We start from the raw sequence: 14360 nt of genomic DNA, 5'->3' as shown, positions 1-14360 counted from the left end.
TCCCTCCCACTCCTGTAGTTTCGGCGCGGCTTGCAGCCCGGATTCAAACAGATCGTCTTAACCTCGAGGAATCATATCGATTCGCTCATTCACGATCCCAGAGAGGTCTGCTCCCCACCTGCCCCCTGCGGGTTCAAATCTCTGGTATTTAGGTGACAGGCCAAGGGGGACAGAGGATAGGGAAGGGCTCATCGGGGCCCCACCCCGAACCAGCTATTGGCTGTAGATAGCAGCTGGTCAGGGAGAGTCACTCTTCTCTGGGGGAGTGGCCAGGGGTGTGGCCACAGGTAAATTGCCTCTGCCCCATTGGATGGCTACACACCCTTGTAGTTAGGGGCTGTATTGAAGAGACTCTGGGTTTTAAAAAGCAAAGCGGTGAGGGCACAGGGAGGTGTTGTTGGGATAGGGAAATGGCTGGGGGGGGAGGGGGACGGTGGATATGGGTGGATATGGTGATCATATTGCGTTGTGCACATAAAGTTCTCGAAAGGTAAATTATACAACAGACTTAAAAAAAAAAAATAAACCACACACACATGCTGGGCACAAAGCACTTTGCTAACATGGTAGACTAACTATCCAGCTATTCCGGTGTGTACATCAGAGGGCGCCACTGAAATGGCCTCTCCGGCGGCGGCGGACCCGAGTGGAACCTGCAGAGAGCTGGCCATCTCCTCACTGCCCACATACGCAGGACGCTTCCCCGTAGGAGAGGGGCCGCGCATTTCAGAGGAGAGAGAGAGACGTTTTAATAGGAAGGTGGCAGGGTCACCTCCTGGGTCCAGTCTTCTCCTCCTGGCCACTGCCACCCCACTCTTCAGGGACCCTCTCAGGAGTGAAAGCAGTAAACAGAGACTCCCTGGGTGTGTTCAAGAATGTGGAGAGAATTCTTGCCCCAACTCCAGCGGAACACTTCCCCAGCCTGCCTTCTCTCTCTCTCTCTCTCTCTCTCTCTCTCTCTCTCTCTCTCTCTCTCTCTCTCTCTCTCTCTCTCTCTCTCCTGTTGATCTCTGTTTGATCTGAGTTGTCCCTGGTGTCACAGCTGCTTCCCTGGCCCCACAGTTTCCCGACCAACCTCCACCCAAGGGCAGGCCCTCCCTCTGTCCCTGCCCTCCTTGCACCTGACAGGGACCATAAATAACAGAGGCTCCCGACGTTCCCAGCCGAGAACAAAGTGGAAAGGTTGCCGGCGGCTCCTGGCCGCTCCTGCTCGGGGCCCTTCTTTGTTTTCTCCCCATGTTTGTTTTTCTTCTACCTGGCTTGGCAGTTTCTTCATTCACTTTTGAGAAGAGCCCGTCTCCAAGTCTCCCAGTTACACAAGTGCCAGGGCGCTCTCTGGACTTGTGAGGGTCCTAAGGCTGGACTGGTATCAAGTTACTGAAAGTCTACACCCAGGCAGTCCTCATATTTACATACAAATAACTCCTGGGTTTGCATTCAGGTCACTATTGGGTCCTGCGAGAGGCTTGCCAGAGCGCCCTTAATCCAATCAGAAGGCACTTTGAAAGGATGTCTGTGGAGCGGTCAGAAGGATGTTCGCTGCTATTAAGTGTTACCCCACAAAATTTTTTGAATGTTTTGGTCTGAGTTTTTTTTTTTTTTTTTTTTTGAATCTTTGGAGTTAAAAAGTGAGGAATGATGCACAGTTGCTCAGTTGCCCGCAACAACTTGGAGATGCTGAGGGAAACGCTACAGCCCTGGTGAAGAAGATCTGACTAGGGAAGGGTTTGGATCCACACCAGCCTGGTGCGGATTGGGGCTGGTGTGGACGGTTTACTCTAAACCCCTGCTTAAGGAATTCCTGGAAGCCTCCGGAAAGTGCTCCCCAACCCAGCGGCGGCGTGGTGGAAATGGCTCTGCCACACAGTAAGATCTTCCTTTAATTCCTGCTTGGTGGGTGCTCAGTTGGGTTTCTATTGGAGAAATAAGCGAATACCCGTCCCTTGCGAATATTTAACATAGTGTGATAGGGAGAAGCTGCAGGAAGATGATCTGTTTAGCTTTTTACATTTGAAAAAAAAAAAGTAGTTGCCAGTGTGTTTCAAGACCTGATTGGTTGCTAAAACGTTGAGCTCCTGTGGTTTGGAGAGAGTTGGAATGAATGGGAATTGTCAACAGCAGTGAACAGAGAAGGGAACCGTGAACCGCTTGCCTCTGAGAGAGCCTAGCACATACGCATTTGGAATCTCTTTGGGCCAGCCAGCTTGTATCGAGAAAGGGAAGAAAAGTAATTTTAAAAGAGAGACCGGGTTTACCCATGTGGAGGGGACTTTGCTGCGCCGCCCGTGATGTACTGTGGGAGGGATGGGAACCATCCCAGAGGGCAAAAGACGAAAGATTGAAAAACCTGCCCCGTCGCTCTTGGAATGTGGTTTTCCGCCTGAGCTCACTAGGCACACAGAGCTCGGAAGAGCATTTTGCATGCATTAACTCTTTGTGTGGAAGGTTGGAGCACAGTTCCTATGGTCCCCCTTCCTGGCTGCAGGAGGCCCTCAGCTCACGCCTAGTCTTTTAAAAGGCCCAGTTAGTTACTTTGCAAGTAGACCTCAAGCAGTGGGAACAGCTGAGCTGACTCGTTAATCTGAGAGGTTTAGAAACAGTTCAAATTAAAGTGCTCTGAAGTCTCCCAGGCAGGCGGTACAGCTCCTACCATTAACTCATAATATTCAGAATAGATATATACCCCAGCCTGAAATCCTAAGAAGAAACTGGTTCGAAGAATGCAGGTGAGATAGCTCAGTTGGTTTAAAAGCACTTGCTAAGCCTGACTATGTTTGATCCCGGAACCCACGTAATGGAAGTGCAGAACTGACCCTGCACGGCTGTCCTCTGGCCTCCACAGGTGCACTTTGGCATGTGCACTCTAACGCACACAAGTCAATAACTAAATAAAGCCATTCCCCTCCCTCACTCCAAGGACAGTATCAGTGACATAGGCCTCATTGTGCAGGCTGTGTCCATTCAAACAAGGTGCCATCATCCTGGGTGGTAAAGGGGGAAACTCACCTGATAGACAAGATCCATCTCTGATGAACTGAACCTTGGGGGGCAGGGAGGGAGCCGGGGTCGTGATTACATTGATCATTAACACTAACTGGGCTTGCTTCTCTGGTTGGCCCCTGCCATCAACCTCTCCCTTCACTGCTTCTTTCTGTATGGCAGTTGAAAAAACAATCTACAGGGGCGCCAGGGAAGGAGATGATACCGCGAGTGGCAGTTTTCTCCCCGATTGCCACAGAGTTGAGAGGGAGGCCTTCTGACTGGCTTGCTCTCCGCCCACAGGTGAAGATGCCATCACTGGGGACACTGACAAGTATCTCGGGCCACAGGACCTTAAAGAGCTGGGTGATGACTCCCTGCCTGTCGAGGGCTACGTGGGCTTCAGTCTCGGAGCCCGCTCTGCCAGGTAGGGGACGGTTGGTGTTTGTTTTCTTTTTTTGTTTTTTGTTTTTTGTTTGCTTTTTCAGAGTTCGCTTACAACCACCATGATCTGTCATAAGCCAGCGTCATTCCCATCTCCCTCATGACTCCAGAATGTGCTCTTTGGATGCCATGTGAATCCCACGGAATGTTCTCGATGTGAACACACACACTCGCATGTGTGCACACAAGCGCATGCGCACACATGCGCATGCTGTGATTTTTTTCCTTGTCATTTGTGGTGTGTAGTCGTGTGTGCGGAAACAGGTCCATCTTTGGCCTTCCCTTCTCCCTCTTTGCAGCCGGCCTCCAGCACGGTACTGCATGAGCTCCTTGAGAAATGGGCAAAAGCCAGCCTGAGTCTCCTGTTTCCAAAGTAGCTTGCTCCATACTGGAAGACCTTTCTAGTTCCGATACATAAGAAATCTGTATATGGATCATTTGCTAGCTTGGCTAGTGAAGAATTAAATCATGGTTGCTAGGCAGCATCCTTGATGATAAAAACAAACTGTAAACTGTCTGCCGTGCATAGGCAGTTGAGGTCGTGCCATCAGTGTGGTGGTCAACGGGCCTGCGAAGAGTGCAACCGTGGCTTATTAAGAGTCACAGGCAGTAACGGCGCCAATTCAGCCCATACAGCTGAAGGGAGAAAGCCTTGACTTACAAGTCACTCGCTGTGTATGTGAAGGAACAGGACCTTGTCCAAAAGGCTGGGAATTCTTTTCCCCTGGTGTGGCTCAACAGCATGTGTTTGCTGACTGTCAGGTTATTTTAAAGCTAATAATTAAACCTTCCGAACGAGAGCCCCGAGGACATTTTCCTATGGTTTAGGAATCTGCTGTAAAACGGTTCATTGTCTAATGGTGAATGGCACTTCCCACAAAGTAAACCTTGGGGATTGTCCCCGTGCTGTTAGCGAAACCAGTTTAGATACCGTGCAGCCTTTTCTTGGAATCTCAACAGGAGCTGGTAGAAGTTTTTCTTTATAAATACATTCCTAAAAGGCTTGCAGATCTGATCGGAGCAGGTGTCACCAACTAGAAGAGAGGTGTGTGGGGGTGGGGGAGCTTTTAAAATGTACAGTATTTCAGTCACAGAGTCTAAGAAGTTATGACTAAAATGCCTGGGCCCTTCAATGATTTTGATTTTTTTTTTTTGTCTTTTATATAGAATTGGGTACCGTTTATACTCCCACAGCAAGCTGCTTTCTCCTTCCTTGCTAGAAAATTCTAGCCATTTGCTTTGAGTGAGCTATGAAACCTGATGTTGCCCCTTGTGATTTTTTTTTTTTGTCTTAAGATAACATTAAGAGACAGAGATTTCCTGTCTCTGATTCTGACCGAGCCATTACCAGTCTCTCTTATGTGTACACCATGTTTTTTCATATTGGCGACTCATGTTATGGTCAGAGGCAAATATTTCTGATGCTGTGTGTTTATAGCTATCTCTTTAAATAATTAATAATTTAATGTTTCTAAAGCATATCGTTAGAGCACTATCAAGTCAATTATTCTGAGTGTAACATTTAAAGGGACAGTCACTGTATGAGTCATTCAACTATAACATTTGTTTTTTTTTTCCTCTTTTTTTCCTGTCTGATTTTATTTTTACATTCCCTTTCTCCTGATTTTATTTGTTTTCCTAAAAATTCTTTAAAATAGTCCCAAGATAAGGTAAGAAATATGGTGCTTTTGTAGTATTCCTCTGCCTGTCCCCAACCCATATTCCCATTTTTTAATTTTCTTTGGCATTTGTGCTGTGCTGTGCTGTGCTGTGCTGGCCTGCAATGTGCTTTTTAAAAAATAAAAAATAAAAACAATTTTTTGTTGTTTTAGGAAATCAGTTATGCTTGGGAAAGGGAAAAAAAAAACCAACTCTATGAAAAGGAATCTGACCTATATAATAGTAAATGGACACTTAAGAAGTGCTCCTCCCTTAACAAGTTTTATAATAGAACGCATGACCGAAGTGAAAAGGGTTTGTTGGGTCTAAAGAAAAAGTACAGTCTATTTGCTGGTGGCTGCTTGTTTGAGCTATCCTAGACATCCTAATAACGTCTTAGCCCAAGAAAGCATGGTTTTCTAACGGGGCCTGCATCTAACCCTTAGGTTATAATGATGGCTACAAATAATTTCTCTGACCATAGTTAAAAACCAACTGAAAGCTGTGTGGTAGTGGTGCACACCTTTAATCCCAGCACTCTGGAGGCGGAGGCCGGTGGATCTCAGAGTTTGAGGTTAGCCTGGTCTTCAGAACAAGTTCCGGGACAAGCCAGGGAAGGCTTCACGAAGAATCTTGTCTTGAAAAAAGCAGAGCAAAACCTAACAATAAATCAACCTACAGCTTTCTAGACGGCCTTATGTAAATAACCAACATTTTTCGGGTCCTGGGCGTACTGGCGTGTGGTTAATCCAGGCGTTGGGGTGACACTTGTAGGTTTCCTTAGGAATCCCAGCTTGAAGCATTTCCGTGGCTAGGACCAAGTCTGAGCTCTGACCTGCAGCTGCCACTCACGGACACAACAGGGAGGCGAAGGATCCACAAATCTTAGATTTGAAAGCTGAAAAGATCACAGTTATGCAACCCCTGTTAAAAACAGTTTTTAAACGGTTGCCTATATTTGATACAACTACTGTCCAACATTGACGTGCCACAGAATGCCAATCCTGATTTGAAGAGATGTGTGGTTTAGAAAGTAAAAGGACGGTGTTGAAGGGAAGTGTCTGCTCTGTTGAAGAGACACTAAGGGTCTAGAAAGAGGAGGAAGAAGGAGAAACAACGCTGAGATACGAAGCTTGGTCACGTGACCGGCTTGGCCGTGCAGCCCCGAGGCTTGCTGGGGGAAGCGTGAGCCCCTGTGCCTAGATGGTGCTGGACACAGTAAATATTTGCAAAGCATGTTTGATAACGGCCTCGGAATGAATGTTAGTTGTGAGTCAGAGGTATGTGCATGAGATTCGGAGAAAGCTGAAAGAACGACCCAGCCTCTGTGCAGCACTTAGAGTGATGTGTGTAAGGGCCGATGATATTTAAGCCGGCAGGAGAAACATCCTGCTGTGCAAAGGGGGCACGTGCTCCTAGTTCAGACTTTGCTCGCTTCCCGTGTGCGCATGCGCACAAGGCAAAATCTGACTGGATCAACTGGTGCCGATGCCATGACTCCAGCTTAGACCCACTCTATTAGTTAGGTGGACAATATTATGAAGCAAACTACTAATTAACGTGGTTCTCATTCCCTATACCAATGAGGACCCTAAGATAAAAGGGGTCAGTGTATATAATCCTAGTTGGAGTTATTTCATGGCTGGGGAGTCAGGTCTAGACTTCGCCTCAGCTCTTTCCCTTCCGGAAGCTCCGTTTCATGAAGGGTTAGATGGGAAACCTCCTCACAAAGAGGTGACAGAATATCCTTTTCTGAAAGCCTGCCAGTTAAGTAGAGTAGCGGGAGTGGAAACTGGAGCCGATCCTCGAAGCCTCCACCCTCTTTCTCCCAGAGGATCTTGAGAAAGCCATTTACCCTGTGCTCCCAGGACTTCTGTGGATATATGGAGCCTTGACCGTGATGATATTTTAGAATCAGCCTTCCATGTCCTCATACTCTACTGGCTTTCAGTTTAAGGGTCCACACAGGCAGAGTGTGGGCTGCACCCTGGAAAATTCAGGGACAGTCGATGGGAGAGTCTAGAAAGCATAAGAGTAGCTGGAAGAAAGAAAAAAGTCGAACCAAGGAAAAGCAGGATTTGAATACAGGGTATGTGAATAACTCCAAGACCACAACCAACAAGTGCATGTGGCTGTTTTTATTGCCCTTCTTGAACCGTCCCCTTGAGAGGCAGCTCCAAACCAGAGCTCTTCGTATGTAAAGCCATAGCTGACTGCCAGAGACTCCCTCACAGAACCCCCCACCTCAGCAGACACAGTCCCAGCTAAGTGTGAAAAGCAGCAGAGTTGGATTGGAAGAGGCACCTCTAACAAAGCCTTCCTCTTAAGAAACACTCTTGTTGGGGCCAGAGAGATGGCTCAGTGTTAAAGAGTACTGGCTACTCTTCCAGAAGACCTGGGTTTAAGTCCCAGCACCCACATGGCAACCTATAGCTGTCTGTTCCTCCAGTTCCAGGGAATCTGACATCCTCACACAGACAAACATGCAGGCAAAACACTAGTGCACATAAGATAAATAAATGATAGAAAGGAAGGAAGGAAGGAAGGAAGGAAAGAAGAAGAAAGGAAGGAAAAAAAATAAAGAAAGAAAGAAAGAAACAAACAAACAAACAGTGTTATCACATGGAGGTTCTCTTCACTGCCATGCTGGTTCAGTGCCATAGGAGAGTATTTAAAGTCACCATGTGTTTCGTCTCAGATTTGACCCCTAATTGGCCAGATTTTAAAATCTCAGTTGTGAAATTCAGTCCATCTAAAGAATTTAATTTTGATACCTTTCCTTAAAAAAAAAAATCAAAACAAAACAAAATGAAAAAAAAAAAAAAAAACGAAAAAGCACATTTGTCGGTATTTTTAGCCATCTTGCCTGTTCTTAAAGTTGCATGCCTTTATTTTCTTTCATTCCATCATCACCTCCCACTGTTGAATGGGTGACTGTAAATACAACAGCCTCCGCTCCTTCAGTTCGGATAGGTCCTACACCTTGAACAGAAGCTCCTATGCAAGGGACAGCATGATGATCGAAGAACTTCTGGTACCATCCAAAGAGCAGGTAAGCTCTCGGTCCTGTAACAATAGCAGATATCTATGTCTATATCATCATCTATATCTTCATCTATATCTATATCTAATCTATATATCCATATCTCTATCTAATCTATATCTAAATCTATTCTACATATCTATACCTATATCTAATGTAAATCTATGTCTAATGTATGTCTATGTCTATAGCATCTTTACTATTTTTGATTTAGTGTTTGTATATTTGCAGATACTAGCTAGTTAAAGAAAACCAGTAGCTGCACCATAATCAGAAATGTCCCTCTCTTTTGCGTATCCCACGGAGGGGAACTCGAGGCATCTTTAAAAAGTCAGTTATACCTTTCTTGTCTGTAAGCCAAATACATTTGCTGTTCAGTTAGCTGACATTATTCACGCGAAGGGTTGCTACATTAAGTGCGCATGTCCACTGGCAGTATATAATGGGCCGTCATAGATGAAATCAGTCTTGCTCTGGATCTGTTCAGTTCAGGGTTTCTCAAGGCATGGTGGTATTTTCTGTTGTCCCAGCATCTCTGCAGGTTCGTTCATTGCTTGTTTAGTTTTTCCTTCTGGTTTTCTGGTTGATTGGATAGTGCATGCTGTCAGAAGACCCAGGGGCATAGTCCTGTTGCACACGGATTGAGAATGGTTCTAGAAAAATGTAGAGATACACTCAGTGCCTGGTTTTGAATGATCATGGCAGGGTCCTAGTGACTGATGAATCCATGCAGACCATAAACCAACTTGAAGGTAGCTTGTGTCTGACGGCACAAGGTGATGACAGTCACCCACACCCAAGCTAGAGTTCAGCAATGGGTGGTCAGCCCTCTGGAACTCCCACATGTCTGGGCATGCTGATGTCACACCCACGGGTATGTGTCATACTTCGCAATGATGTGCAGTGAATGCTACATTACACTGGCTAGAATGTTCTTAATAAGCAGGCCTTCCAGAGGGAAATACAGAGGCTTTTCAGTGTCAGATTTAAAGAAAAATAACCTTTGTATAATGATTATAGGTGTGGCATATGTCATGTGTTTTAGGTGGGCGTAAGCCTGAGACAGCCCGTGGTAATAAACTACTAATTGACTATGCTCTCTTGGGTGCCTGGTATCACCAGGTGTTGGTAGAGACTTTCTAAAGAGACTAGTATGCTCATCTTGGATTTTGCACATTCCCAGTTGCATGAGGTGTTAGACGATATATTGATGTCATTCTCTGTGCTTTAAGGGAACCCCACATAACTTTACATTCATACAAGACCCATTGTGGGCTCCTCATTAAACAGAACTATGGCCATCGTTTCTTGTTAGCTATTTGTTTCAGAGCAAGGGTCTGAAATGATGATGTTTTCCACCATCAGCACCACACCATACCTGTGGAAATACACGACGGCCAAGGCAACTTATAAAAGAAAGCGTTTAAGTGAGAACTTGCTTATAGTTTCAGAGCATTAGTCCATGACCATCATGGCTGGGAGCATGGCGGCAAGCAGGCATGGTGCTAGAGCAGCAGCTGAGAGCTTAAATCTAATCCACAAGTAGGTGACAGAAAGAGAGAAACTCGGCCTGGCATGGACTTTTAAAACGTCAATGACCACATCAGAATCAAAGTAAAAAATGAAAAATAAATGTTCTCAATGATCCTCACTTCCCTGGGTTGGTTGGTAGTTGTTACCAAGATAAGATGGACTCAGAACTAAGGATCCGTGAAAAGAAAGGAAAAGCCCAGAGCTTCAAGATGAAGCCGGTGCTCTTGGGAGAAGCCAAGTTAGAAGCTGAAGTTAGCAGCTTCAGTCTTAGAAACAGTTCTCAACTTTCCTAACACTGCAACGCTTAGTACAACTCATGATGTGGTATCTGCCAATCTCAAAATTTTCATTGCTACTTAATAACTATAATGCTGCTACTGTTATGAATCATAATGTAAAGATCTTTTCTCTGATGATCTTGGGTTGTCCCTATGAAAGGGTCTTTCAACCCCCAAAGGGGTCACAACCCACAGGTTGAGGACCACTGACCTACGTAGCCATCTCCACCCTTCTACAATCAGTCAGAGACCACAGCACACCAAGAGCCTTTAGGAGGAAAAAAGAAAGCAAAACCCCAAGCATTGTAGAGATCAGAAGATGTTTTCTTTACTGACTAGGTTGTGAGTAAAGACCACTCAGTCAAGTCCTTAACTAATGTGGGGGGAATGTGAATCATAAACAGTGGTTTAGAGGGCTGGAGAGATGGCTCAATGGCTAAGGACACTGGCTGCTCTTCTAGAGGACCTGAGTTCAATTCCCAGGGACCACATGGTGGCTCACAACCATCTGTAATGGGATCCAGCGCCCTCTTCTGGTGTGTCTGAAGACAGCTATAGTGTACTCACATACATTAAATGAATGAATTAATAAATAAATAAATAAATAATAAATAAATAAGCAGATAAATCTTTTAAAACATGTTTAGGGACAGAGGTGGCACATGCCTTTAATCCTAACACCCTGGAGACAGGTTGGATCTCTTGAATTCAAGGCCAGTCTGGTCTCCAGAGCAAGCTCCAGGACTTCCAAGGCTACACAGAGAAACCCTGTCTAAAAAACGAAGAGTTGTAATCAAGATTATGCAGGAAAGTCTGCGGGTTATAGGGGAACAAGCACATCACCAAGTTTTTAGGAATGAATGAATTAAGCCATCTACTTACTTCCCAACAGTTCATCTCTAAAGCAGATAAAGCAATTTGACAGTGTGTATGTGTGTAAGTGGTGGTTTTTATTTTGTGGGTGTGGATGCACAATGTCTCTAAAGTACTGTTCTATTTCTGTGAAGATATACCACAACCAAGGCAACTTATAAACAACAGCATTTAGTTTAGGACTTGCTTAGTGTTTCAGAGGATTAGTCCCATTATGACTATAATGGCATTAGGCCATCATGACCAAGAGCTTGGTGGCAGGCAGGCAGGCAGGCAGGCATGGTGCTGGAGCAGCAGCTGAGGGCTTACGTCTGATCCAGAAGCAGAATCACAAAGCCTGCCCCGTCACACCCTCTTGCAACAAGGCCATACCTCTTAATCCTAATCGTTCTGAAGCAGGTCTACCACTGTGGACCCAGCAATCAAATCTATGAAGGGGGCGTTCACATGTAAACCTCCACTCTGTGTGTGTGTGTGTGTGTGTGTGTGTGTGTGTGTCTGTCTGTCTGTCTGTCTGTCTGTGTGCGTGCATATACTTGCAGAGACCTGAAGTCGATATTATCTGGTGTCTTGTTTACGCTCCTCCTTAGTCACTGATGCAGACTCCCTCTTGGAACCAGAGCTAACCAATATCACTTAGTCTGCCTCTGTCACTTGCTCCAGGGATGCTTGTCTCTACCTCCTGGGTGGTGGCATTGCAGGTGGCCACCATGCCTTCCGGGCTGGGGCTCTCACTTCCAGTACAGCAAGTGTCTTCATCCATGGAGATATCTACCCAACTACTTCCCCTCAGTGTATGTTTTCCAAATGGTGATTGTTGGACTTGGGTGCCAGGCTGGCTGGGTATTCTGTAATGGTGATTGTTGGACTTGGGTGCCAGGGTGGCTGGGTATTCTGTGCACCTTTTTCCCCCTTTCACTTTGTGTGAACACCTTTAGAATAACTTTTAAAAGAGGGGAACAAAATTTTGAAAAGGTGTGTTAATTGTAGAGGATAAGAAGCAGGTGATTGTGGGAAGAGCAGCTGTCAAAAAAAGTGCCTCCTGTTGCCCTGGGAGAGCTCCAGAAGAAATGTTTGCTGAAGGCCATGGGTGTATTTGAATTAAAAATCAAAGGATCAAAAATGAATGGTCTGGGGCTGGAAAGAAGGTTCAGCTATTAAGAGCACTGGATGCTTTTGCAGAGGACCCAGGTTGAGTCCCTAGCACCCACATGATGGCTTACAACTGTCTGTAAACTCCGTTCCAGGGCACCCAGTGCTACCTTCAGCTCTCCTGAGGAGCTTGGCACACCAGTGGTACACACGCATGTATGCACACACGCACGCACACAGGAAAAACACCCTAACACGTAGAATATACAAAGACAGTGGATAGTCTGTTTTTCCCTCATGTCTGTACTTACAGATTCCAAAAGTTCCCTTCTCTGGGGTGCTGTTCATTTGGGAAACCATGGTGTACATTTTAAACATTAACCATTCCCAAACCACTGTTCCTGGCTTGCTCTCAGGTCCACAGCTGCACATCCCGGTCCAGCCAGGATTGCTCTTGACAAATCAGGGTAGGGAATAGACACAAATGAACTCTGTGAACTTTCTTCTACAGAACAGGCCCTGCCCTGGCTGAGAACCGCCTCTGCTTCAGCATTCTGCTGACTAATATGTTTGTACATTAACCATAATTAAAGTACAGTTGAGATACAGGGCAGCCTGGGCCACCACCCCCTTCTTTCCCTATTGCTTTCATGAAATACCCTGACAGTAATAACTTAAGGATTGATTTTAGCTTGCAGTTGAAGACAAAGTCTGTCCAGTTTGTCTGTCTTAGCAGGAAAGTCAAGGCTTTTGAAGCAACTGGTCACGTGGCTTCCATGGTCAGCAACTAAGAGCAATCAACGTGTGGTTGCCAGTGCTAGGTTCACATTCTCCGCTGACGACCTGGATCCCTGCCCTAGGAAATGGCCCTACCCACAATTAACCACAATTAAGATACATCTTCCCACATCAATTAAATGAATCAAGATACCCTCTGCCTCCCAGTCATCACTAGAGGCCCCATCTCCCCATCAATTCTAGATTAGTCAAGTTGATATTTGACATTAACAATCACACCGTGCTGTCCCAAGAATCTCATTGTGAGTATAGACACATGTGGATGCCAGAGCCCAAGGGGGCATGAGAGAGGTTAGCATCCATTATCCCCCATCCCACCCCCCAGCCTGAGTCACAGTTAGTCGGTGAGCCGCTTTGTTCTTTCCCCATAAAGAGTCCCTTTCAGCTACGGCCCTTGGTCATCCGTGAGCCCCACATTGGGCATAAGAGTAGAATGGTAAACTCACCTGTCAGCACTTTCTAGACAACTTCCCTGCCCATGAGAACTTTTAACACCAGGATTTCTCAGTTCCTGACTCAGTTGGCCTGGGCAGGACCAGGCATGGGAATTTCGGTGTACCTGCAAGTCCAATTGTGTTGGATGCTGTTAACTCAGAGATCTTAACTGCAGGTGCACAAAGGAATCACTTACATCTCTTTTCAAAACAAAAGAGGCCCACAGAGAGACTCCCCCACGGCTGGATCCTCTAAGGCTCCAAAGGTGATTTTCAGAGGTCCGTCCATCTAGGAAACACGGGTCATGGCATCTCTGACTGTATCCCGTTGTCTCTTGCCCCAAGCTCCTCCACATCACACCCGCTTGCATCAGCACCAAGCATGTGCCGACCTCTGTCATTGCTCCCTGAATAAGGCCATGTGACTACAGCAGCTGCGGCTGGTATTGTACATATCTAGATATGGTTAAAGTGTATGGGAGGGTATGTGTAGATTTTATGACGATAATTCTGCAATCTTATTTAATGGACTTGGGCACCTGAAGATGAGAGTATCAGGTGGGGCAGGGATCCGGGGTTTGTCTTATGGACAGCTATGTATTGATCAATCACCATTTAGCATCTCTGTTTTTAAGCTCTGATGTCTGTGTGTTAGGCTGTCCTAGGGTGGCATCTGTGTTCCCGGCTGCAGATGTAGCCCCAGTTGGTTGAAATGCCTCGCTAGCATACATGGAGTCCTGGGTTTAGTCCCCAGCACTACATAAACCCAGGCCTGGTGTCATAGCCCCTGAGAGGGGAAGGCAGGAATTCAAGAGCATCCTTTACTGCAATAGGGAGTTCAAAGCCAGCCTGGGTCCATGAGATCCTATATCTGACCAACCAAGCAGGACATGTTGGGGAGATGGTGGGTAGAGGTAGTTCTTGCCACCATGCCTGCTGACCTGCTAACCTACATTCGGTTCCCCAGAACTCACATGGCAGAAGCAGAAAACAGACTCTTACAAGCTGCCTTTTGACCTCCAAACATTCTATGCATCCTATGTGCTCATACATGTATATACATGTGTGTATGCATGTATATACACTCACACCAAACAAGTTTAAAATGTAATTTAGAAAATTTTTTGAATATATTTCATTTGTATGGGTCTTTTGACTGTGAAAGCCAGAAGAGGGGGTCAGATCCTGGGGAACAGGAGTTAGAGACGGTGGTGAGTCAGTGTGTTG

At 45.9% G+C, this 14360-nt stretch overlaps 1 protein-coding gene across 9 annotated transcripts in view; it reads left to right on the top strand.

Moving 5' to 3' along the window:
• The window catches only part of Ank3 (ankyrin 3), a 600128-nt gene that overhangs the window by 498612 nt on the left and 87156 nt on the right, over positions 1-14360 (top strand). For all 9 annotated transcript variants that reach the window (XM_052163460.1, XM_052163459.1, XM_052163463.1 and 6 more), the window contains 2 exons: positions 3283-3406; positions 8032-8134. In XM_052163460.1, the coding sequence (XP_052019420.1) occupies positions 3283-3406; positions 8032-8134 (227 nt within the window). The remainder of the gene's footprint in view (positions 1-3282; positions 3407-8031; positions 8135-14360) is intronic.

This window comes from Apodemus sylvaticus, chromosome 19 (genome assembly GCF_947179515.1).
Source record: "Apodemus sylvaticus chromosome 19, mApoSyl1.1, whole genome shotgun sequence".
Lineage (NCBI taxonomy): Eukaryota > Metazoa > Chordata > Mammalia > Rodentia > Muridae > Apodemus > Apodemus sylvaticus.
This window is presented reverse-complemented; position numbering and strand designations above follow the sequence as displayed.